The sequence below is a fragment of the Electrophorus electricus genome, chromosome 14, assembly GCF_013358815.1.
Source record: "Electrophorus electricus isolate fEleEle1 chromosome 14, fEleEle1.pri, whole genome shotgun sequence".
Taxonomy (NCBI): Eukaryota; Metazoa; Chordata; class Actinopteri; order Gymnotiformes; family Gymnotidae; genus Electrophorus; species Electrophorus electricus.
In genome coordinates this window covers 193,849-220,499 of record NC_049548.1, presented here as the reverse complement: position 1 = coordinate 220,499, position 26,651 = coordinate 193,849, and the positions used below count along the sequence as shown (strand labels likewise).

General features: G+C 40.7%; 1 protein-coding gene across 9 annotated transcripts in view; it reads right to left on the bottom strand.

Moving 5' to 3' along the window:
* Positions 1-24,451, bottom strand: part of plce1 (phospholipase C, epsilon 1) — a 52,788-nt gene extending 28,337 nt beyond the window's left edge. For 7 of the 9 annotated variants that reach the window (XM_027021888.2, XM_027021892.2, XM_027021893.2 and 4 more), the window contains exons 1-3: positions 24,234-24,451; positions 19,980-21,426; positions 2,182-2,422 (exon numbers count right to left, since the gene is read on the bottom strand). In XM_027021888.2, the coding sequence (XP_026877689.2) occupies positions 2,182-2,422; positions 19,980-21,188 (1,450 nt within the window). In that variant the 5' untranslated portion in view covers positions 21,189-21,426; positions 24,234-24,451. Of the gene's footprint in view, positions 1-2,181; positions 2,423-19,979; positions 21,427-22,555; positions 22,633-24,233 lie in introns of those variants that run through there. The other 2 variants (XM_027021889.2, XM_027021890.2) reach the window with 2 other exon arrangements.
* Positions 24,452-26,651: the final 2,200 nt, after the last annotated feature.

The window sequence follows — 26,651 nt, the reverse complement described above, 5'->3', positions numbered from 1 at the left end:
CTAAACAACAAAACTAAACACTTAGTAAAGTCAATTACATAGCAAAACATGATTTTTACTGTTTGCCACGACATGCCTGTTTCCAAGCCACAACAATCTACCTTATCAGAAATACAGGCCGCACTGTCTGTGATGTCTGGGTGTGCCGCTGCATGAACAGCACCTGATCCGTCACGTCTGACAGTGAATTCATTCAGCGTGCTGCACAGCAAAGCAGCCTCACATTCAGAACATACTAACAGGCCAGCCTGGCACAAACTGACCTTCGCTATTTCCGTCCCCCTCTGGTCACCGCTACAGCTGGTTGTTGGCATGTCTCTTATGCATGTGTCAGAAGTCAAAACAAAATGACAGGGAAATCTGACAAGCTCAGAATTTCAGATGTATGAATTACAGAGAGGATGAAACTGTCCTGTTCATAATCAACCTGACAGAACACTCACTGTCCAGATTATACATCTGTTGATATGAGTATTTTAAGCAAAACCATAAGAAGTTTGTGAAAAAGCCTCTTGTGAGAAAGAGTTAAAAGAATACTTTTGTGATGAGTCTGACTGAAACAGAAGAATGCTTTGGTGCTATGGGCCATGCCATTTGGTTCCCAACACCAACGGACCAGCAAAAACAAAGCACAAAAGGTTATGCATAGACTTGAAGTATACACACACCGCAGATGCGTCTTAGAGCCACACTTCCTAATCCTGGGCCTAAAGGTTCTCTTTTACACAATTACACAAGCTTGAGTCCCAGTGCACACTGGTTTCACAATGCTGAGAAACGCATAGTGTTACGTTCATGTTCTAATCACCAGTAGCACATGACCTCATTATTTTACTTTCTGAATGAGCATGAGGCATGGATTAGGACGCAATCCTCCAGGAACCAGACTACAGTTCAAATCCAGACAGATATGAGTTGTGCTCATAGCAACTCTTACAAGTGAACTTGTTTGCTCCTTGAACTGCTCCCGAAATTTTTTTTTAAAGTTTTTACATTACTCAAATGGGCAGTACATCTACACACTCAAAGAATGAAGACAGTCAAGAAAGGAGATAAGAGGCGGTATTAACGGAGGCCTCTCAATGTACTCACCAAAAGCTGAAACCTGCAAAGTTTAAGTGCAGGATTTCAACACCTTGCAGGATTTAAACACCTTTCTAAGGTGATGGTGAAGGCTACAGTATGTTTATGGTCAGTTATAGGGACAGTTCACATAAAACAGGACCATGCCTAATCTGCTTTAGGAAATAGCCATGTGTGTAAGGTCATATGTGTGTGAGCTCAAAAATGAAGAATCCATCACTGTCCTGTCAGTCTTAGTTCAGAATCTTACACAGCAAATATGACAAATCGCACAAGGGGAAATATGTAAACTGACCATGACCACCCGTATTCCCGGCTGGGCAAAGCTAATCGAGCTGAGGCCAAATGAGACGTGTTTTAGTGCCACGTAATTCAGAGCCCATCATTACAGCTCACTCTTCTGCAAAAAAGCTGAAAGAATGCAGCCAATGACCATTAAAGGGGCAGGCGAGCCCATGCTTTGGCACAGGAAGGAAAGCGTTTCCCGCAGCTCATGAGCAAAAAAAAACAAAACAAAACAAAAAAAACCCTGTAATTAACATTGGGAGGCTAGGGATACCAGGGTCACTGACTCACCCAGTCCAGCTTCGAATAGAGACGCCATGTCACCTGGCAGCACGCCAGAGGACAGCCTGTTAGGTCAGATACGCAGGATCAGTTTACAACAGGGGGATGAAGGCTGCATAAGGGGGGGGGGGGGGACCGCCAATAAACGAATGTACACAGAATCCAGTTAAGAGAGGACAAATACTTTCACCCTTTTTGTTTTGTTTTTTTTGTGGGAAATCAAAGCTGAGTGCCAAGACGTTTGAAGTTTGGGCTGTGTTTAAATTTCCTGGCTGGCTGATGGGGCGGGGGGCTCAAAATGGGAAATACAGACAAGGAAGGAAATACAGATAATTTGGTTCCATCCTTGGCCATTGCCAATAATCCAGATTTTTACGTACAAGATCATGGAAAGCAACACCAGTCTCTGCACAGGGAGTCAAAATGAAAATGAAAGTTCTCTGATTAGTGCCACACTGCATCACACTTCAGGTCAGGATCCTTATACAACTCATAGAATCCAAACCAGCCCAGTACATAAACCAGTCTTACCTTTCAGCACAAGTCTGCAGGGGGAGCCGGCGGGGGGCTGGCTGACGCGGGCCCTGAGGGTGGGCGGGACCTCCAGCAGGACTCCGCTCAGGTAGGCTGCAACACTGGTCCTGGAACAGCACGCCCGGTACTTAGTCTGCAGCGGGCAGGTGGCAGGCCATGCCACAGAGCGGGCCAGCAGCTTCCTGGAGGGGTGCAGGAGATGGACCTCAGCGCTCAGGGCAGGGAAAGCCTGTTGGACCTGTTCATGGGGACAGAGAGGGAGACGGGAGTTAAGCAGAACTGGCAGGAGGGTGTATTGTAGTTCTGAGAATAAAAAGTATTGTTTGCCTGGAGTTGAAAGCCTCGTAGATCCTGCAAGAATGCACAGGGCTAAAGGTTCAGTGTCAATGTAATATATCCACATTTCGATTTGCAATTCTGTTAAAAAAAAAAGTCTGTCAGAACAGATACATATGAAGCAAATAAACCTCAGCTAATCAAATGGATTTCCATTCTTAGAGTGTATATATATTGCTGCTCTCCTTCAAAGGTGAAATCAACAGAACAGATTCATTCTCACTAGTCAAAGTCATGACACAGCTCTTGTGATCCTCACAACAACCAGAGAGAAGGCAGAGTCCCACATCAGCTCTCTGCGTCTTTCATTGCAGCTCCGCGCTCTGCAGGGAGCAGCCCTTATTTCACCGTTACTGATGCAGGACACCATTTCTGCCATCCGCTTCCAGGAAAAGTTGTTACTGCTTGCCACCTAAGCCCTTCCATATAAGCTGCTGACCCACCTTCAGAAACAGTGCTCTCTCCACAATGCTCTGCATTAAGGCACTTTGGACTGGTTAAGTGGATCCAGTACCTGGACCAAGACAATGACTTCTGGGCTTTCAGAAAGCAGTCTGAAAGATGTACACTGTGACCCTGTGAGAGGGTTTTTCAGTTGAAGGACTGCAATGATATACATGGCAGCATACAATATCAGGGGTACACTCAAACATGTCCAACAAGTTTTAGCATACATATAGATACAAAACCTATAGATGTATTAGGACTATACCCAATCAGTCTTCTGATCAGATTCAGCATTTTTAAAATTATATTTGTTATATATACTCGGTTTTATTTGATTCAAAATTTCCTGTAGGTTTAATATACCTTTCAAGTTTGGTTTCATATGCATAAATAATATCTTGCCCCATGTTCCCTGTGACCTTAAAACTCCCAATTTACTTGTGATACTCTTGTTAGTCATTCATTTCCTGGGACTGCAGCATTCTTAGTACATCAGGTAGAGTGCTTTGAGCACGTTATTGCTGTGTGGCCCTTGGTTAAAGCAAAAAGCAACCCCCCTCCACACACCCTTAAATCACTGTGAAACTGCACATCACTGGTGTAAATAAAGCACTTCTGAGATAAAGGGGATAAAGAGATGGACAGCATCTCCTGAAAAATGCTCAGCTGAACAGGCAGCCATGTCTCCAATTAGACAGGCTGCGTGCAGTGGCTTCTGTCCATGGATCACCTGAAATTAAGCTGCTTATTGCCACAGCAACCAGGATGAAAGATTCTCAACAGTGCTTAGCAATTCAATTAGTTAATGTTTTTTATTTTATTTTTATTCCAGGAAATGGTGATTGGAGAGACACAATTGTTTAGTTAACTAACCAATGTTACTTAACCAACTAAAAAAGAAAAAGAAAATGAAAATAAAAAGGAAAAAAGAAGGAAAAATGATATTTATACTGCACTCATTTAAAAAAGGATGAATGAAAATATTTATGCTGCATTTGTTCAAATGAAATTAATTTAAAAATGTTTATAAGTATAAAGTATAAGGTCCAAGTCTTGTGTGGGCACACTGTGGAAAGAATCGATTTTCCTTGGAATTTACTTTTGTGCCAAGCCGTACTCTTGACACATGGTCCTCTGTGAGACTGATATGTGTTTCAAACCTAAATGTTCCCTTCAAATCTGATAAACCCAAACTGTGTGTGCAGAAAGTGCAGCCCTGTGCTGCCCATGTCTTTTCATTAGGACTCGTTTTAATGGGATGGGTTTCCTGCTCTGCTCCAGATAAAAACTCTGCTTGCTGTTGTCAGATCTTAAATTGGCCCTCAGAGATTAGAATCACTCCTCCTGCACGTTCAACAGCTGCCTCCAGCCTGACCCCACTGACCGCCTGCTTATAAAATTGCTATCCTGCATCCGCTCTGGCACAAAGCTCCATTTCTGAAACCGATCACTTCTAAACACTAGCCTTGGGTGATCGCCAGCCCCTGACTGAACACCAGACCCTGACTGAACACCAGCCCCTGACTGAACGCCAGCCCCTGACTGAACGCCAGCCCCTGACTGAACGCCAGCCCTCGCTGACAGATGAGTTCCAGCCCATTTAAAACTGAAAGAAAAATGCTGTGGATGCAGAGCAGAGCCAGATTAATAAACAGACACTAACATCATTAAACACAATGTACAAACACTGTGGCACAGAGCTGCAGAGGATCATGCAAGGCCGGAATACAGGACAGGTACAGTACATTTAAGTGTTTGAAGTCTGGCTGCAAGAGACTGATTAGAGGAAGCCACTCAGATCAAGACTGAAAAGGAGCCAAGCAAACATTGTTCAATCTGATAGAGTAGAGCAAGCCATGTTAGTCAGGAACACATAGAATCAAATAAGCAGGACAACTAACACAAACTGACTGTACATAAATCCCAAGTTCTTTCCAAAAACATTTTTGTTATCTTCTCAACCAATGACTTTTTAGAATTTTTTATATATAAAGTATACTTTACATTTATCTTATGGACACTTTAACAAAAAAATTATGGGCAGACTATCCAAATCTTTGATCTGAATGCAAGTAGCATACTGGAGCTCTCTATCTGATAGCAGCCATGTGTGTGCAAGGTGAAGCAAGGGCCTTTCACTGAAATAAATGCTCTCAGCTTTGACCAGCTCAATGTCGCAACTAAACACTGACCACAGCTAACAGGTGTGTGAAAAGCATCTAGAACTGCATGGTGAACAAGGAGACTGGAACACTGGGTAGAAGATATCTAACATATTACAGAGGTTGTGGTATCTAACTAATTACAAATGACAGACATTAGATACTTGTTTTAAGCTTTAGGGAGCACTATATCAGATTTATAGTGCAATCAGTAATTGGATAATGACTTTTTTTTTTTTTTGCTGGTTTGACTCCACATTCCAGCTCACTAAATTTTTAATGAAACAGTAACTTAGCGGTTAACCCAAGAAACTTTAATGAGAGAAACAGTACCTGCCTTTGTATTTTATCATTTATTTACAGATTACTTTTATGAAACACTGGCCTTTGACCCTGCCTCTGTGCTTTGGGACAGGGATTTGGCACACACACACACGCATGCACAAAACTACAAACTCACAAGACAATATTGACTACTGTGTTCATTTACCATGACCTCAGAGAGTATATGATCAATATCAGGGAGGAGTACTTTTATAAAAGGACTTATATCTTGGACATAAACGCATAAAATACAAGCATTATGCAACACACCAATGGGGTAGATCGAATGTTGAGTTTGCATAACAATTCCCTGAAATTTGCACATTAATTGGAGTGTCTTCTTGGGTTCCATGCTGCCTCTATTTAAAAACCAGGCAGGGAAATGAAGGGAGAGATCAGAGCCACACGTCTAAAAGCAGATAATGCCCGCATGGCTTTCATCTAATCATTTCATTTAAAGTAAACCACACCGTGCCTCAGCTATGAGTCAGCAAGATAACCCACTGTTAAAAGCCTCTTGCCTGTTAAAGCACACGAGCTGGGGATTATAAGCGCTCCTCTCTCACACAGCTGCCACTAACACCACTAGTCTTTTAGCTCACAGGCTCATCACTGCCCTGGTGGCTGACACAAGGATGACCTCACAGACCCTCTAGCACTTGGAGCATCTCAGGGTCACACAACACAAACAGAAAGCAGCTGTCAGAAACAGGCTCCTCTGAGGAGACCGGGTTGGGGTTTGGAGGGGAAACAGCCCAAGCACAAGTGGTATAGGGTTACAGTTGGCAAAAGCCAAATCAGGACCAGAAATCAGCTCATTAAGGAATCCTCATTCAAAAGTAGTCTTAAAAGACAATAATCAGTAAATGGCTCTAATGTCACCCAATGTTCCTAATTCAAAATCTAAACTCGTTCATGTAAGGACTCGTGATGTATTCATAATGACTGCATTTCACTGTTAACTGCATTGACTCCATTGTTAATCCGCTGCTCGAGGCTCAAGCTACAAACACAGACACATTTTTATTCTTTTTTTTGGGGGGGGGGGGGGGGGGGGGGGTAAATCAGGGCCTAAATGTCACTGCCGATAACAAATCTGATAATTCAAACATTGTTTTGACATTATTTGATGAGGTACAGTCCTAGGAACCTCTTCCTGTGGACTATAAAAACAGGGCTGTGATATTAAGCACTGTAATATGCTCCATAGCTATTGTTGAAGCTGCCCTCAGAGTTGCCAGAAACACAAAAGTTTCACTAAAATCCCCTGAATAATCATGGAACCCTCATAGCCCCCCCCCCAACCAGTCCTTCAATTATTACATTTATTGTAGAATTAGCAACATTAGCACAGTTATTGCGGAGTGTAGCCTACATCCAAAACTACCCAATAAGCAGTTACAAATTTGGTTCAACTGAGCTGAGAGCAACTAGTAGCTTGAGCTTGTGCAGTGTGGTCTGTTATACCTAGCTGCTAAACCAGAACAAATCTAAAAATAATTCACTTGGAAAGTAAACTGCAATAGGCATCAGGTAGGATTAATACATTAACTGACACAAAAACTAAAGTAAAACTTAAAATAAATCAACTAGTTAAATTGAATCAAAAGTGTTTATGGAAAAGTAATAACGGTTTACAGAGGGATGTAATAACAGCAAATGAATGAAGTGTAAACAAAATGCAGGTAGGCTTAATTAATTAATTGTTCAAAAGGCATTATGGGCATTATGATAAAAACAATGAAACAAGTGAAAAATACAAAGGCTTTTAAAAAGTTGTGTCATCAACTAGGCCTTCGCAAATTAGGCAGGCGGAGTCTACAGTACAGACCTCATTCAACTTTTTCATTCTGGCTACGGGTAAGGACCTTGGGTAATGAATTAATAACTTAATGCCATTTAGCTTCACACAGAGTCCTTTCATATGCATTCAACCCTGAAGTACGAAATCACCATGTTATAAGGGGGGAATGTCACACATCTTCGGACCGTATATATACACTGAATTAATTAGATCTTGCTCAGGCCTCTGTAAATACTTCTTCCTCAAAGAAATGTTTTATGTGCCTTGTAATTCTGTAAAGCGCTGCTTTTTATGGTATGCTGTGAAGTTTGACCAAGAATACTTCCAGGAACCTCAAAAACCTAAGAAAGTCCAAACTTCAACGTACAGATCTTTCATCAAAGCAGAAAAGACATCCAAACTCTTGTACCAATATGAAGACTTTACATAGTCAATCCAACCACTCAACCCTGACTAGTTGGGATTTGGCTTTTACCAAATTGACTAAATATTCTGTGCTAATTTAATTTACCCAATTAGCAAGCAGTCTGTTCAACTCATGTTAAAAGGAAACTTTTGAAATATGAGATTTATTTACCAACTAGGAGGCAAACAAACAAGATATTGCACTTCCTAAGACTCAGTCACAGCTTAAATAAGGACATGGAGAAATGCATTAAAAACGCATTTTCAACATAATTTTTGATGAGTGAGCAAGTAGGAAATAAAATGAGCAGTGAAGGAATCTGCGTTTTCATGTATTTCTACTGGCTTTCAGTCTGCAATTTGTCCAGATTTCTTGGGTATGCTCAGACAGACATCCCACTATCAACAAAATGTCACATCACTGATAGATTAGCTAGGTAACTGTACTGAAGGTTTATTGGAAAATGTGATTAAGAAAAAAAACTATTTGGTTTAAATCTAGTGGAAGAAACATAAAAGTCAAATAACATTTCCCAAGTATAGTACAATAGACCTACTTAAATAATTATTATTATTGTACTGATGGTTTGGGTGATTTATTAAAAAACATTCAGGCATCGGGAGTCTTGTGGTCAGAAACTGACCACTAACAGAGAGCTGGAAGATGCCAAACTCAAAGAGATGGCCTATAGTGTCTTACTATTCAACTCAAACAGATGGCTCAAATTCATTCACAGCTTTATTCATTTTATGGCAATTCCATACACTTACAAACAATTCATATTCTTCGCACCAGTAAAACTGGAAAATTCATGATGAGTCTCATGAAATGCACAAAGGCCTTTTCAAAAAGTTTATTGAAACATCTAGCTCACTAGTCTTTACTTTCTTGTTTAATGCACCTGACATAATTGCCATTGGACCAATGGGAAAGTCATTTGTTGGGAGAGAAATCCTGGGAACGGTCTCCATCTGACCTTATCTCACAATAAACTCCACTGCCTACACTGAAACTCATAGCGATACCACCCCCACCACAGTGCTTCTTAGCATTATTGTGGCCCAAAACCTAAAAAAATGCTATACTATTGTCAGTGTGAGCAAAGGCCAACCAGCAAATGTAACTGACAATACAGGGGTTTGTTCCCACAATTCAACTGATTCACTAGGGGACTCTAAATCTACTCAGTGAACACCACACTTAACAATGATTGCTGATGGGATAAGTTATCTTTCTTTCTGCCTCAGGGTTCCCAACAGAAACCTAAAAAATCTACCACTGAAAAAAACTACCAACAAACCTCAATTTTCCTTATTGTCAGCACAAACAACACTATTTTCAGCAAATCCGACTAGCACCCATTGTGATGAGTACTTGTCCCTTCAGAAATAGGCCCCTGGCCTATTAATCGTGTAAGAGTCACATGTGAGAATTAGTCTGAGCACAGCCACTGCAGAGCCTGGGGACAGTTGTCTAGAGGGCTCTGTCCCAGTGACACAAACAGCACTGCTTTGGCAAGACACACAGTGGGCATAGGCAAGGCCTAACGGCAGCTCAATCTTATGATGAATTTCACATGGGTCCAACTCAATAGTCCAAAAGTGCATGTTTGTAAGTGTTTGCATTACATACTGTGTCTGAGAGTCTGGATATGGAAGTAATACCAGGGGAAGATGCAGTGGACACACACATTGTATTTGTTCTGTTCCTGTTCCAATAAGTCAATAAGACCACGGGACAACAAAACAAATAGAAGACTACAGTAGTGGAGAAAGTGTACTGGAGAAAGCTACAGAGTTGAATTAAAAAAGGGTGGGAGTGATGGTCACAGTGGCTCTGAGTCCCAGGTTGTGTGTACAAAGCTAAGAGTGATGAGATGAACCTGGAACCCATTAGAGGAGAGAGTGGGAGCAAGTGTGTGGGGTGGGGGAGGAAAGAGAGAATCGGGGGGGGGGGGGGAGAGATACAGGGGGTTGGGAGAGAGAGAGAGAGAGAGAGAAGGAGAGGGGGTCTTTGCAGGACAACATTATCTCATCCCCTTTCTCATGATGTCACCCTATAACCTTACCTTCACCTTTTTTTCAGCATGACTTTAATTAAGGGGCAATTCAATGATTAAACATTAAGGCATACATTTACTATTTCTCATCCCTTATTTAATTTTTTTTCTGTCATTTATAATCCAGCACAAAAAAACCTTGCTGTACACTCCACACCCCACAACCTCTCACTACTGACATTTTGTCAGTATTCCATCCAGTCACACTGTGAGTTTAGTGTTTTCTGAAAGGAGATTTATTAGAGTTACTGAAGCTTTAAACAAACAATCACCCCTTTGGGCTGTGCTTAAGCCCATTGAGAAGCTGAAGAACGGTGAGACGTTTATCGGTACTATAGTAGGCTGCAAAATTGTGCTGTGCAGTTTTGTTTTTTTTTTACAACAGGAAACAACACAGTTAATAAAGTAGAGCAAAACAGAAATGCCAGTCTTTAACATGATTAGGAGTCTTCTTTTTGCAAGATATGGCCTTTTAGTATGAAAACTTTTAGTATGTTTTAGTCTGTTACTGCTACAAATGTACAAGACCCTTCGGTCTGTTAAGCCTGTAAAGTCAAGCAAAAAAATATGTTACAAATGTCCACCCCAAAAGGAGATGCAAACACTAAGCTGTAGGGAAGTTAGAGAATTTTATAAAATTACCTCTGCAAAACTGCCTGATCATCAATAAGCAGAGGAAAGAAATAAAACCACTAATGCATCACCATGGTAAGAAAAACACAGCCCTCTTGAGTGTCAAAAGTGTTAAATGTCTACTTACTGTGGTTGAGCATCAACATGTAGGCGACGACCCCAACTAAGCCCAGCATGGGGAACAATTGTGTAGTGTTTCTGCATTCCTGCTCTAGGAGTGAAGACATGCCAATTGCAGACACACAGAGAGAACAAGCCAGAGGAGGGATTTCAGGGAGCTAGCTTTTACACTAGCTTTTGGGCAGGCTCCCCTTATTTGGTTATGAGGCAATCATGAGGAAGACGTAATCTCGCTCAAGACTAATCTCCAAATGGCCTTAGTCTAAACTTCAGCATTACTGTGTCCTTTTCACATTAGTATCCATATAACGTTATCAGCAACTGTAGCTATAAAGCAGCTCATGAACTCTTAAATGCAGTGCAGACACGAGAACTCTCTCTGACCACAGAGAAGTGTCCTGAGGGCACTCTGAAGAAGAGGGTTAGGTTTCAAATGTCCAAATCAGATTAAAATTTTATAGCATTTTCAAATAGTATACACATCTGTGTACATTACAACACAACCTTCCCTTATGTTCATAAGCTGCTAGGTCAGTCATCTTCAGCTAACATAAATGCAAGCTTTTGTAATAGTGTAATTAGCCAGTTCAGAAGTCGAATAAGTGAGAATTACGATTAAGGACCGCTGCTTGATCCTTGTCATTAGCCTGCTTGCCCTGCTGTTGCCATGTCAACCTCCTAAGAAGGGCCCTCAAGTGCTCAGATTTAATTCTGAAGACAGCATGTACACATTACTAATATCCACAGTACTACATGACCAAAATCAGAAAGCACCAGTTAATAATACTGCCATGGGCTGTTACTGGCTTCTGACATATAAACATCAATATATGTTCACTGTAAGTCACAATCACATATCATTATTTGCTATATTGGAGATAAACACCAACTTCCCCATGGGCAGTTCTAAAATCTGAGACCAAATAACTGCTTGTAAATAACTTAATGAGACACTAGCAAAAGGCCTGGGCTTGAAAAAAACAGAAGAAAACAAGCCACAGGTTCTGCAAGCATCAACTCTGAGATCTCACCAAACATTCTGATCTACATTAACATTGATCTCACCAAACATTTTGATGTGATTGTAGTAAACGAGAGGGTTTTTTATTTATTTTGCTGCCAAAGAGATGGTGGTGGTACTGATGTTGTAGCACACTGCCTCCTAGTGGCATGATATAGCACTGAAGCCCAAATGTATGGCAGGGCTTTGATGTTCTTTCTTTGGGACTTTTATGGCCCTTGAAACTTTAAGGTGGGCAATCTGCATGTAAATTAGCGGATTTTTAAAAAGGTTCATCTGCAGCAGCATTGCAGTTTGCTGGAAGTTGTAGTCCAGACACTACACTAACCCAGTGCTGCAGGGGGTATCATGTAGGTGCATGTTTTTCAGATTCAACATTTGGTTTCCTGGATGTTATGTTAGTAGTTCACAGTTGGGTTGGCTAAGCACGTGAGAACTGCAAAACTGGCTAATACAGATCTCACAAAATCGTAGGGCAGTGTGCTACCTTGTTCTTCTTAGCTAGGTATCTGACCAGAATCAGATTTATTTGGCCAAGTATGGTGACACACACAAGGAATTTGGTTCTGGCTGTTGGTAACTCTCAGACAATATATGGGAGTATGGGAGTGAAGTTGTGATTAAGAGCATTACACAATACATTATTATGGATGTGAAGCAGTGTGTTGTGGCCATCATAGAAAACAAGAGTAGCTATGACATAGCAGATATAGCAGATGGTACTATTCGAATGGATGATGGTATGAAGAAAGAAACTGCTCCTGTGCCTGGTAGTTTATACAGTTTGTATATAGGGTTCTTGTGGCACTTGCTGGAGGGAAGGTGTTGAAAAAGGTTATGTCCAGCGTGTGAGGGATCTGTAATGACTTTCCCTGTCCGTTTCCTGGTGCTTGGGGAGTACTAGTCCTGCACAGACGGCAGGGGAGCACCAATGACCTTTTCTGCTCTCCTTACTGTTCACTTCAGTCTGTTCATAGTCTGTTTAGTTACTGCTCTGAACCAGACCATAATGGATGTGCACAGGACAGATTCAATGACTGTGGTGTATAACTAACTCAGAAGCTCCTGTGGTATACCACACTTCCTTAGTTGTCCAAGGAAGTACATCTGGTAGTTCCCACAAACTTGAAGGACTCCATGTTTCACACAGTGCTATTGGATATTGTGAGGGACAGCAGTGCTGAGGGATATCTCCTAAAGTCCATCATCATATCCACAGTCTTGAGCGTGTTCATCTCCAACTTGTTCTGACTACACCACAGCACCAGCCAATATGCAGACTCATCAAATCATGGATGAGTCCGATAACCATAATGTCATCTGTAAACTTCAGGAATTTAACAGCTGGGTCCTCGGTGGTCATTGGTGTAGACACACAAGAGTAGTGGGGAGAAGACTCACCCCTGGGATTGTATACTGGAAGTGAAGTCCCCCAGCCTCATCTGCTGTTTCCTGCCTGTCAGGAAGCTGGCAATCCACTGACTAACTCCTTGTTAGCAATGTACATATAATTTCAACAAGATTACCATTTATTTTGATTGCTTGGATTTGTTGCTATTATCATTTTGTGAATTGTAAGTTTGAGCTTGGTTTATATAAATAAAACATTGTTAGCCAGTGCTCAATGTGGGCTGGTACTTGCCATACACAGATACAAGCACTTCTACATTTTACTCTTTGGCATACTGTGACCAGCAGTTCTCAAAAGCTCTTCTTTGCCCTCTCCATATCAGGTTCTGGGTGATTCAACTGCATTACCCAGAGGGCACTGTGTGACATTCATCTGTTCCCACTCATCTGTTCCCTGTTAAGTAATGTAAACACTAAATAACGGTGTTGGCCTGACTCCAAAAGGGCACAAAGAGAACCTGTGAGTCAGGTAATGACACAAAAGAGTCAACTAGAACCAGTACTAAATGCATGCAGGGAGCAACATGCTAACATTAGCGCCACTCCTAGCGCTTAGGAACCTGTTGTTTTGGACCATGGTTTGTCATAGAATCAAATTAGGTATTTTTCTGCACGTACGCGCGCACACACACACACACACACACACACACACACACACACACACACACACACACACACACACACACACACACACACATCCAAAACAGTACACACAAACATATTATTCAATGATCTATATTATTATTATATATGATAAAATTAATAGTTTGGCATATGGATGACACTTTGAGTAAATAATGTTATGTTGTAAACATCAGTTACATCCCCCAGTTTCTTTTATTCACTGTAGAAATTCCAAATGTAATACTTAATGATACCAGGTAATGTTACTGATACCAGCTAATACAGAAGCCACCATGTGCATAAGGAGACTACCATAGAGCTGGGCCATATGGCAAAAATATGACCACAATATTTTCCCCCATATTGATCAATATCAATATTTATCATGATATACCATTTCATAATGCTGCCAGCTTGAAGAGCATCCTGGTCTAACATGGGCCGCAGTTTCACACTGTAGTCGCTCTGTAAAAAAGATTTGTTGTTTTTCCCATCTTGGTTTGTACTGAGTTCACTTTCAATGTCATACCACTCGCAGGTTCCACTCGTTTTTCCTCGTTATTATTATTATTATTAGGGATCCAAACAGTTCTGGAACCCCATTTGTGATTTTCATTCTTTCTTTTTTTAATGTTAGGGAAAGACTATTCTCTATTTCTATTCTACACTATCTAGATAGTAACTTGTTAAAAGACTCCACAAATGGTCTTCAAAAAGTCTCTAAAAGGAATTTCTTTTTTTTTTTTTGAGACATTTCAAGTGTTTCTGTAAGACCACACTACAGCAGGTCCATTTGGAAGAAAGAAGGGCAGTGTGCTCCAACACATGAAGTCTGACAATGCATTTGTTCAATTCATCACATATAAAAAGCAAGCACTAGGGGGCAAAGATGAGTGAGTAGTGCAAATCATAACATTCAGAAAAATTGAACGCCTCAATTCCTTAAACAGTTTATACAAAAACCATTTACAAAGGTAAGCTTTAGAATAAAACAAAGATAGTAAACTGGTGTCAAGTAAGAGTAATTTACTAAACATTTACCCAAATAACGCTGCAAAGTGGTATTCTAGACTACTGTAAATAATTGATGAAAACATGACAATTGCCTGCGCATTAGATGGTACCACCCCATTCCAGTAATACCTGAAATAGACTGAGACATACAAGTGCTCACCCAAAATCAGACACAGGAACTAATTAATGGTCTCCACTCATACACTTGCCCAAGGTCTGAGATGCAGTCCTATTCACAAGCCACACAGGAAAGGTTCAAATGAAAAAACACATTTTCGTTCAACGGAACTCTTTACTTATACTATTCAGTGCATTTCTCTCTCACATCTCTGCTGACATTAGAATCTAGAAAAGGGCAGTTGAAGGTACTCTGCTAACTGCAATACAAATAAATTAACTAATAAATAAATAAATGAACTCGCACACCCAACATAGCAGCATGTTGTTTATGCAAGTGGGCCAATTAAGCAAGCAACACTTTGGTGCAACAGTTTGGGAGGTCATTGTTTCAGAAGGTGCTCCCTATGAGGAGGATATGTGGTGGTATAGCCTATGACAGTGGTCTAATCCATGATGATGCAGGCCTCGTAGAGACAAAGAAAAACCGTCATCTCTGCACATTCCTCAGTGCGCATGCTGACTCCTCTGTGGTGCGGATACGGGTTGGACCTCACCTGTTTCCACCATCAGCCTCTATTCACACAGCGCAATGCAATACTCAATTGTGACAAGTCACTATCCCAGGACTGGGCTTGGAAACAGTGGTTTGCATGGATCACAGAAAGTTCAAGGCCCAAAGCTTCTTCTGATCCAGCAGGCCTGATGGGGCACACCAGCATGTTACAGAGTCTTCTGTGGGCAGTATAAGAAGGTGTGCTGGACAAGAAAGAGCAAACTGTAGAAAAGGAGTTTCACATGAGAAAAACAGGCTCTCTCAAGTGCCTAGCAATGCTCCCGCTGTGTGTGGTTCTAAGCCTAGTCAGGCACACCTGGCTTTAATATTCAGATACTAACAGATTTACTGATTAGATCAGGAATGTTGCAACCAACCACCACAGAAAGACAGATCCCTGAGAGCAGAGCTGAGCCCCCCTACTGATCTCACTTTACCACAGGCATAACAGCTCTCCTTTTATAATGAAACTGTACTGTGACATCTTGCCTAAATTCTCATTTAAGTCTTCTTTAATCAATATTTGTATGTGTCCACCACAATATACCATTTTTCAAACACTGAATTCAGAGGCAAAACAGACCACTTTTGTCCCAGAAAACAACTGTAATGTTCTCAATATATCATCATACTCTCTAGTTGAAAATAACGGCACCATTTGACAAATTTCCAAAGGTGTGACCATCGTATTTATGTATTTCTGAATTATAAAGAAAACAGTCAAGACCTGTACATTTTACCTCATGGTGATGGACAGCAGGTTCTGAGGTCATGAAGCACCCGAAACCGTACAAATGAGCCTCTTTATACATGACTGACTATGGGCTCCAAGGAGACGTTTTAGTCTGTCCAGTGTTTTTATTTGCCCAAGCAGCACCAATTCCTGGACTAAACAACGTCAACAGCAACTCAAACAATGGTGGTTATTTGGTGTATTACTAGGCTGCATTTCCACAGGTTCACAGTGAATTACAAATAATTAACTTCATATACACCTGCTTCTTTGTTGATTCTTCCAATATTTTCCTTTTATCCCCTTAACTGTTTTCCATTCCCAACTGGGTGACAATCAAAGATATCACCCCATCTCATAAATTACTCTCTAGATAAACACAAAAAAGCTAACATTTAATTATCTTCTACCATCTGCCCTTCGGTTATTAGCTTCTAGGCTAATTAGCTATGTAAGGAAATCTTCAAACATATTGCTTCATCCAAATAAAGTCATGTTTGGTCAGACAAATGGCTTCATAGATAAAATATGTTCATATGGAAAAACTACATTTCTACCACATTTTCTATATATTTGTTATGCTTTCTTTGAACCAAACCCAAGTTATATAACACCCTGACAATGATGTCCTCTAATTTGGGTTTGGTCCATGAATGGTGGTAATGGTTGTTAGCTATTGCTGATATTCACCAGACAAAGCTAAAATTGAAAACCATAATCACCTATTTTTAGTTTTTAGTCACTACCAAAATGTGACATAGAAGAAAAGACACAAATTCCACCAATCTTAACCAAACTTTGTGTACAGACCTGCGTCCAGACCAGCTCAAGTATAAAAGTAGCCTAAAAAGAAACATTGAGCATTCAAACTTGCAGACACGCTGTGGCCCCAGTCAACCATACTGCAGAAATCCCAATAGAACCACTCTATGCCAGGCTGCAGTGGAGTTCACTAAATGAATAAATGTGAATGGAAAAGATCCATGGAAAAGACAAAGCATACTTTGTGTCGAGTGTCAGGGCCAGCCACAGCCCTGCCCTGTCCTGTGCTGTGCTTCTGAACGTGGCAGTTGGGTGCTGCCAGGCGAGACACCCCTTATCACTGCTTGCCACTCCATGCAGCCTACCCAGGGGACTACCACAGCATGTGTAGAGGCATGGCTATGGATTTCAAACTGGGTTGCATATCACAGTATGGAGCCTACACATACCGCTGAACCAAGGGAAGGAAAAAAGCACTTCCCAGTACACTTGGGAAGCTGGTTTTGCAATTCAACAGTACAAATATACAAATACAAAAAAATACACTTATTGTGTGATTTCACTGTGCAGGAATGAGTTAACTTTTTAGCATTCCTGCAAAAAAGGCAGGGTAAAAAAGACTTCTGATTATGAACGTATTCACAATGTTATTAATTATAATACAGTGTTCAAGAAGAAAACACCATCTCTGCACATTCCTCAGTGCTCATGCCGACTCCTCTGTGGTGCTAACATGGGTTGGGGCTCACCTGTTTCCACCACCAGCCTCTATTCACAAAGCGCAACGCAATACTGAACTGTGACAAGTCACTATCTGAGGAGCCAACAATTTAGCAACAAACAAGGAACAACAAACAAGTCCATGATGAAAAAGCATTCTACATGCAGCAAAATATACATAGAACAAAGGGGATTTCTAACTGACCCAATGTGTATTTTGCTCCAAACCCAAAGAAGAAGCAGATGCCATATTATTTTGATGCGAACACACAAAAGACCACATTATGGAAAACCAGCCAATAAAATGCAGCAGCTAATAAATTATGTGAATTATTCTGGAGTGGAAACAGTGAAGCTTTTACTCCATGCAACCTTTCTAAGCTCACGTGGAAAGAATGCAGGTTTGTGTGCACCTTTATGATTGGACCTCAGGTCTCTAGAGGGTTCAAACTGGCCTGGTGAAACAGAGCTGCTCTCTTTCTCTTTTCCCACTCCCCCTTTCCATGTGTGTCCTGCTTGTGTTTCACAGAGCTCCACTGCTTACTATACAGTTTATTATGTAGCTAAAACCCTCAAGAAATATATATGGAGGCATTTACGCTGAGTATTCCAGATCCAATGCAAAATGCATTCGATTTACTGAATGGTCTTTATAAAATTTGTAACCTCTCCTCTGTTGTTTATTTAGTCTATATTGGCAACAATGTAGAAATGCCATCCTACATTCATTTTAATAGAGCCCAGATAACCTATTCAGTGTTTTCATTGTAAGTCAAGAAACAAGTCTTGAAGTAAAGTAAGCCTCCAGTTCCACAAAAGAGCAATAAAATGGAAATTTATTTAACCAGTGCAGTGCCATGGCTGGCTCTCGAACAGTGGGCTCCACTGTCCTGACTGATAGGAGATGCAGACAGCACTGGAACAACCTCATGCACAAGCAGATTTTCACAAGGCCATTGCTAAACTGTCTGCCGTTGTGTATGAATGACCCTCCAATAGGCCCCAACATATCTGAACAACTACTGCAAAATGCATCAGACTTCTAAAACCTCCACCCTCCACTGTAGAACTGCTGAGCACCTATACCCATGAGCTGCAACATGGTGTGATCTCCTATACATCTGTGCGATTTTTAGAGCTGAAAGATCACAAACAACTCTATCAGTGCAGTTGAACATACTACATTGATCTGGCACCAAATGACTTTTGAAGCGATTTCACCATCGCATAGAAATTTCCAACGTCATGAGAGTTTTGCTAGAGAAATGGCAGGCTCCCATCATCTCGATCATTTGAAGTAAGGTGGTCAGAATATCTGTCTTAAGTCTGGCTTTTACTTGTCTTGATGTTCCCATAAAATCAACTGTGTTTAATATTAATCATGAGGTTTTAGTCATGGCTCATGCAATGTGGACAACATGATCAACAGTAGCTTTCAAGCACCGAACAGAACGCAGCAAAGCAGGTACAGGAACAGCTCTGGCACATAGATAACACATCACACATTCATAGATGAGACTTGAGACATTCAGGAGACTCTGGACACTCTTGTCTTTTTGGATATTTTTTTCAGAACAAACCACAGCACACACAAGAGCAGCTGTTGCCAAAAGCTGCTTTTGTTTCTGCTCCATTGTTCATCAGTTCCTCTACTTTACAACAGGAACATGATGAGAAATATTCTAGTTGCAGTCTTGAAGACTTATAAAATGAGTCATTGTCTTTAGATGTGAAAGGTTGTCAGACTTTAGTCTTTAAAAAATCTTTTCAGAATCTTTTCGAAGTCTTCTAGTGTATGGTTAGCAATAGGGGGATCTATGATTCCACTGCATACATGAAAAGGATGCATGGAACTGCTCTCTGCGCAGCCTGTGGTGTCTGCTGTCCTCATATTAGTTAGATCCAAATAACACAGACAACCATGGAGCCAGTGGGGGGGTGGGGGGGTGGGGGGTGACTGTTTTAAAACAATTCATAATGTAGTTGACATTACTGGTGTAAAAAAATAAAAAATAAAAAAATAGGCATTTGTTACGCAACTCAGGTTTTTATACATGTTGTGAGTATTTCTCTTAAGTGGCTTCATATACTTACAAAAATTCAGTAAATAACTGATGAGGTACTCAAGTCTTCCAATCTAAAATACATACAAAAATATCTACACTGGTGGCAGTAAACTTCAACCCGCTGACTGTAACAAAACATGTTATATACAACCTATTCTATACACTAATATTTTGCCCAAGGATGAGGTCAGGTCTTCATACCTCTTAGAGATTAGTGTAAGGTATAACGCTGTTGAAAGACATGAAGCCTGTTTGATGGAAGAGAAAAATGGCAAAGCAAAAGCTTCACTATTACATTCATAATTGCAAACATCAATCTCAAATACAAACATTCCGCTAGTCCAGAATTCACTTCCAAATCTGAATGGCAGACTTTGTAAGAGGCCTTTTTATAATACTCATAATATCTGAATAACCTTCTAACCACAAAGAAACCATTCATACCGCATGCTGCTTTACTGTGAAGAGCAAATGATCTTACCTCTGCCAGTCTGGTGCCCGTACAGATGAGAAGAACCATAGAGACCTGCAGCTGGATAGCCTGAAGCACTCTCCTGTAATTACAGGCTACGAAGGTACATGCCTTCCTCTCGAGACATGTTCTACAAACAGCGTGAAATGTTTTCTCTGATATATGGCCTGTGGGTAGAGCCTTCACAATGGCTCTGGTGCCAGTGCACACAGTCTTCTTGATCTTCTGGTTATTCTTTTGGTACCTCCTAACCAGGACAGTGGAGCGCTCCTTCCTGTTGTGCACAAACTCGCTGTCAGAGACAGTGCCTTCACTATCGCTGTGCTGGGCTAACGACAGCCTCAATGCCGCGGAGACCTGACAGGGAGTCCTCATGCAGCACGCCATGGGGCGCTTGGCCTGCGATCTCCTGTTCAGCCTCTCAAGGCTGGAGAAGCTACTCTTACAGCAGCAGCAGCCGTACCTGGAGTCTGCAGGGTCACGCATTGCAGCCCCCAGCCTGGAGGCACAGCCATGCGTGCAGTGTAACAGCAGTGGGGAAGGCACAGACACGGGCCCAGGAACACCATTTCTCCCATCGCCAAGTGCACAGGCAAGCCTCTTTTCCCCCTGCTCCGCTGTGTCGGTTTCCAGCTGGCATGGAGCACCACCCGAGCCTCTTGAGCTTGGCAGCCTTCCATCAGGGTGAGTCACGCCAGAAGAAAACCCCTCTGTTCTCGGCTGGGTCTGGCTCATCTGAGGCACTGCTCCCTGGCCTCCAGTGGGAGAGGCAGCCTCCTGGCAGCTCCACTCCATTTCCACTGGCCCGCCACATGTCCTGCGTGGCTGACTGCACCACAGTCCCTCTGCCTGCTGGTATGAAGCAGCACAGCTACAGCAGGCGCCATCACTGCACAAACGGTCAAGGCTCTCCAAGCTCTTGGACCTGGTGTCCCAAGGGGTTCCTGCTCTGCAGTCCATGTGAAACTGTTTGCAATATTTAAAGTCATGGTGGTCCTCTGCTGGAGGCAATTGACATAAACTGGGGAACTGGAGCTGAGAGCTGCACCTCTCAGGAAACTCGTAACCAAAAGACAACAGTTGCTCTCTGTATTGTACTGAAGAGGATGGTGTCTCCCTTACTGCCATTCTGAATCTAAGGACGTTTTCAGCCTTCTCTGAGGTCACACAGATACCATGAATGTCAATATTTGCCTGTCCCTCCACACACCCCCTCATATCACAAAGTGCTCAATGGCAGATTTCCTTCAGCACAGAGCAGTTAGTCAGTGGGATTGAGGAAAAACAGAAGTTCCTTTTCCAAAAACTAGAGTCAGTGGCCTTGGAAGGAGGCAGAGTATCTCCACCGGACAGTCCAAAATAGGGAGAGAAGATAATCAGTTGAGTAGACTGGCGCTCCCTGGTTGTGCAACACTGTGCTCTTTACTCCAACTGCTCCTCTCAAGACCTCAGACAGCTAGGAGAGAGAATAAAGCAGAAAAACAACTGTACACTGAAGCAAGACTCAATTTACAAATTTATAAAAATGAATACAAAGCCCTAAAAAAGAACAAATCTTAGTAGGAATATCACAGCCTCTAATAAATGTACGTTTTTTCTTGTTTGATGGTTTGATTGGTTATTACTTTGCATGGAGATTCATGTGAAATCTCTCATCAAAGTCCTACTCAAGAGGATGGAGAGAATAGATTTTCACATATACTGGAAAAATAGTTCCCTATAAGGAAAACACAGTTGTCCAAAATCTCACAGAGAACTGGTGAGCGAGAGGGGGAATTTTTTTTTTTTAAATCACACGTCTGTGACTCTGGAATGTGAGGCCTCGCTGGGGGTAGCTTAAACATCAGAGAGGGGGGTTGCATTGATTCTGGATCTATTCAGCAAGTCAAGGTCCTGAAGTATAGTTCCCACACCCACACACTCATAAATCTCTAAGTTAACACAGCTCTAAGACTTCGGTCAAGGATCAGTGCCAGAGTCGTGCGCTTCAGATAGTGAAGTAAGGACAGGAAGGGCAGTCGGCTCCAGAGAGATGCATGACAGGCAAAGAGGAAAAATACCAAAACTACTGTACAGCCAAGCTTTAGTACATTTGACAATTTTGTCGAGAAACTGACCATATAACTGTCTAAAGAAAATCATTATAAGCTCCAAAACAAAAAAAGAAGAAACATTACTTTATTTTCTGATTCACATAAGTGCTTACATTCTGTTCGACTAGATTTAAACACATCCCTAAGGAAAAAAAATCCTTGTAGTGTTTCCTTAAATACTACGACAGATCTGTCAGTGCAGATTGTGCAGCAGATTGTGTGGCTTTTGATAACAGATCACTCAGTTTTACACGTGACACATCAACTTGCTAAATCACTACACTGATTTATAGCTACACAAATGGGTGGCAACATTTGAGACTGTGTTGTAAGCAAGCAAACTGTTATACACATAAAAAGGTTGTATATCTGAACTCAAACAGGACAAGCTCACGCAGTAGCTGCCTCTTGCTAATGAAAAATCACCATAAAAACTTTAAATTGCAGATCAGAATTAATTAAACGAAATGCCACGTTTATCTTGAATCGTACCTCTGAAATGCTTACCTTTATCAGCACCCCAGTTCAACTGTTTCCACTCTGGTGGTGAGGTGAGGTGTGAGGGCTGCCTGTGTGATGGGCCATGAAGCTATTGTAATGCTTGGGAATTACGGGAATTTCCCCCTCCTCTAACTCCCCAAAAACGCAGGCACAACCCCGCCCCCCCAAACACATGCAGACAGACACATATACCCAGACACAGACACTGCACCCACGCACACACATGCACACATGGGTGCGTACTTACTAATTAACTGGAGTAGAGATTTATCTGAGCCAAGGATCCACCTCACGATCTGGATTTCCAAAAACCATGTCATGCAGTAAACACTCACAGTTCTGGCAAGCAAATCTTATTCGGTGGTTATTATTATTATTGCTATTATTATTATTATTGTTGTTATTATTATTGTTGTTGTTGTTGTCAATTTAAAACATCAATCTAAAATGTGAAGTTAAAATGTCAATCTAAACCAGGCCAAAGTTTGTAGGGTAGTACATGTGAGGAATGTCTGTATCATTTAAATAACTAACAGTTAAGATTTATTGGCTATAACCCTATATTATAAAGGTTTCCAATAAAGTTCAGAATTATACATGCAGTTATTATAAAATATATTCCCCCATCATGCATTTACAACGTGACGATCCCTCACTTTAGGACAATGGGTGTGCCTGTTATGCTGGAGACTCAGAGTTTCTAGTTTGTCTACATACACTAGGTGTGTCAAGTTCAGCCTATAAGTTTCACAACACTGATACTAATGTGTATGGTACTTTTGGATGTGTTTAGGACAGAGGTAATCCAACAAAGCATTACATAATTAGTCCTTATCATGGAAAATTACTTGAAGGCACACATAAACAGCTCCAAGCACCCTCATGGATTATATCTTTGGGTGGCCAAAGTTCAAAGAAATAAGTGTCACATGGATGTAAAGCATCAGCTTCAGTTTCAACACCAATGTGCTGTATGTTCTAGCTCCAAAACCCCTGCCCAAAGGGTCAACTGAAAAAATTCAACAAACCCTCATAATGTAATCAACACATTATTCTGATCTACAGAGATAAAAGAATAGTGGCACCTCACCTGCAGAGTAGAAAGTAGCCTGCAGCTCAAAATATACTTTTCAGATTATATATATATATATATATATATATATATATATATATATATATATATATATATATATATATATATATAATAAATAATACCTTATTCTGTTCACTCTCATCATTAATTCATGTGACTACCGAACTACCAAAGCAGCTTTACTAGCTTGGCTGGACTGCATATAACGTCATGTGTCAGTAACCTAAATCATAACTCGCTCGCACCCTTCGTCTAACTCGCCATTGGAACATCGATTATATAGCTGAGGTTCAAAGCATTCAAATCATATAAGAGATCATGATGTTCTGACATTCCAGCCTTTCAGAATATACGCCATCATTTTTAACAGGCTAACGTGGTTACTTTTCTGACATTGACTTCGCGTTTAACTTGGTATTGTGCATGTCACGTAATATCTTCACCTTCTGTAGGAGATGTTTAGATCTACACGCAACATGAATCACCACACAGAACTGAACAAATGAGCTAGTGGTCAATCACTCGTCCACATTCACACGTGCAAACACGCGCCAGCAACTTCAAAGAACCACTCACCCCTGAAACAGTGTGAGATGGGTAGTTTCCGCAAACTTCTTCCGACTGGTTCGTAGTTTTGTCAAATGTCTGACGGTGGAGATGGATAGCTCGGATAGAAAGCTGATGCGAGAGAAATTTTACTTTCAAGTGTTTAGAAATTCTGTTGTTTAACGATTAAACACACGCGCACAAAGGAAGAGTACAGTTATGCCGTTAAGACAATAGTCGCGCTACCGTCCCCGAGCGCGAGGGAGGTGTGACAGAGCTGGATTGTCTGAAGCAGAAAGTCAAACCCACCTTCCAGCCCTAGTCGAGTAGGGTATTGTCCCTTTGGACTATCTTCCAGATGTTCAGTGTTTGTTTTCTGACAGACCTTCTAAACTTTTCCAATACTTGAATGATTAAAGTTACCAGGTCATTTAATTTACCGTCCGATTTGTGGATTATACTGAACACGCTACACTGTCGTCAGTAGAGCTCGTAGTTTTGGTTCCATTCACGAGACTAATGAAGCGTGTTTAATGTTTTGGAACGTATGTCGCGTGTGCTGAACAGTACACACTATGTAACGCAAATGCACCTTGGTGCCATTTCTACTCATTTGCAGCTGCAGCACCCAAACGTTTCCAATCTAGACTCACATATTTTGCATAGCATGGTCAATGACGTTGTTAAATATGGTAAAAGAAAGGGAAGGAAAACGGTCTGTGAGATCTGACAATTCAAATGCAGCTTTGATTGTCCCACGGTTGTTTTCTGAATGATTCACTTACAAGCCTAGACTCCCATTCCTCCAGTTGTCATTCACCCTGCTTACAAGAGGAAGTGTAGGAACTACGCTCAATAACTGCCTGCCAAGTTTTAATAAAACCATTTCCTTTATGAAAACATTTTTATGTTTTATGTATATTTGTTTTACATTTTTATGTAGCCTAATTTAGGTTATATGTCTAGTATAAATTAAGATTCTGAACTTTCAGATAGTTTGTTTATGATACAACAAGGTTAGTGTGTGCTTTAGAAGGGTTATTGGTATTATGATTACAGAGGGTTATAGGTGTTATTCTATGCCATTGTGCTCAGTTTTGTTGTAAAATGTTAACCACATTCACAATTTCCTTTGATCAGTTTGCCAAATGACTCTAGATAGTCAGAAAGTTTTAAATGTATAGTATTTTTTTTAAACTAATAAATCTAAATCTAAATGAAATAAAATAAATAAAAATCCTGACAGTTGTGTTAATAAATGATATGAGGTTCCTAACAAATATTCAGTGGAATACATGGACTACAGATGAAGTGAATATTAAGTGTGTTTTTGGACAGAATTGTAATGATTTTCCCAATTCTCCATAATCAAGCAAAAAAGAAAAAATCTTATGCAATCTACAAAGAATGTAACAGTTTTCCATTCTCAGCCAAACCATTATTCTTCTTATAACCCAACAGAGTTTCAAACTATGGATTCTATGACTTTTCCCTTTTAATTATCATATACAATCACACAATTTTCATGGCATTTTAATGCCATGAAAATATGAGTAGGGAATTCAAGTATGGTTTTTTTTGTTTGTTTTTTTCTTGAGTATACTTGAACTGAACACATATTCACTGCAATAAGTTCAGGAAAGCACCCAGCTCTCTTCTGACATGTAATGAGTCTTTTTTTCTTTCCAGTGTGTCTTTCTGACTTGTTTTATTTACCCTCTACTAGTGGGGTTCTGAAGAAGAAGAAGAAGAAGAAGAAGAAGAAGAAGAAGAAGAAGAAGAAGAAGAAGAAGAAGAAGCAAGAGGATTTGAGATATTTTTGAAACACTGGCTAAGTGTTCTTGAATCACATTCCTGTGCAAAAAAATCTGAAAGCTGTCAAAAAAATGTATTTGCATAGTATTCTCTATTATAACTCTAATGTGTAATCTTGGGGAATGATTGTTAAATGTAATAAATATAGCCCTGGCTATACAAATCTGCCAGCCATCAGGTCTTGGGCTCTTTAAAGTAAGTGAGGTGTGAGTAGTGTGGTGTACTGTACTGGTAATAGTGATAGCTGAACTTCTTACTATTTAGCTTTGCTGGTATATTGGTGTTTTGCTATTAAACCCCTTAAATACCTAACTAGTGTTTAATCCATTCATATATATCTACTGCCCTCTCCTGGAATACTACTGTATGCTATTTTTTACACAGAGATGTAAGTAATTTGACAGAGCCATATTTTGTTAGTCCTATTTAAAATGTGATTATTTTGTTTATGTAAAATTTTAACTATAGTTGTGGCTTATTGCCATTGAATATTTTAAAGAAAGCAGCATTAAGATTTTGGAATATAAGGGAATACAAACTGATGCCATGTAGTGGTTGTAGTGGTGTATAACAAGGGAAGACATATAGCCTCCTCTGTTCAAAGGAATAAAGATAAAAGATTCAACAGACAAT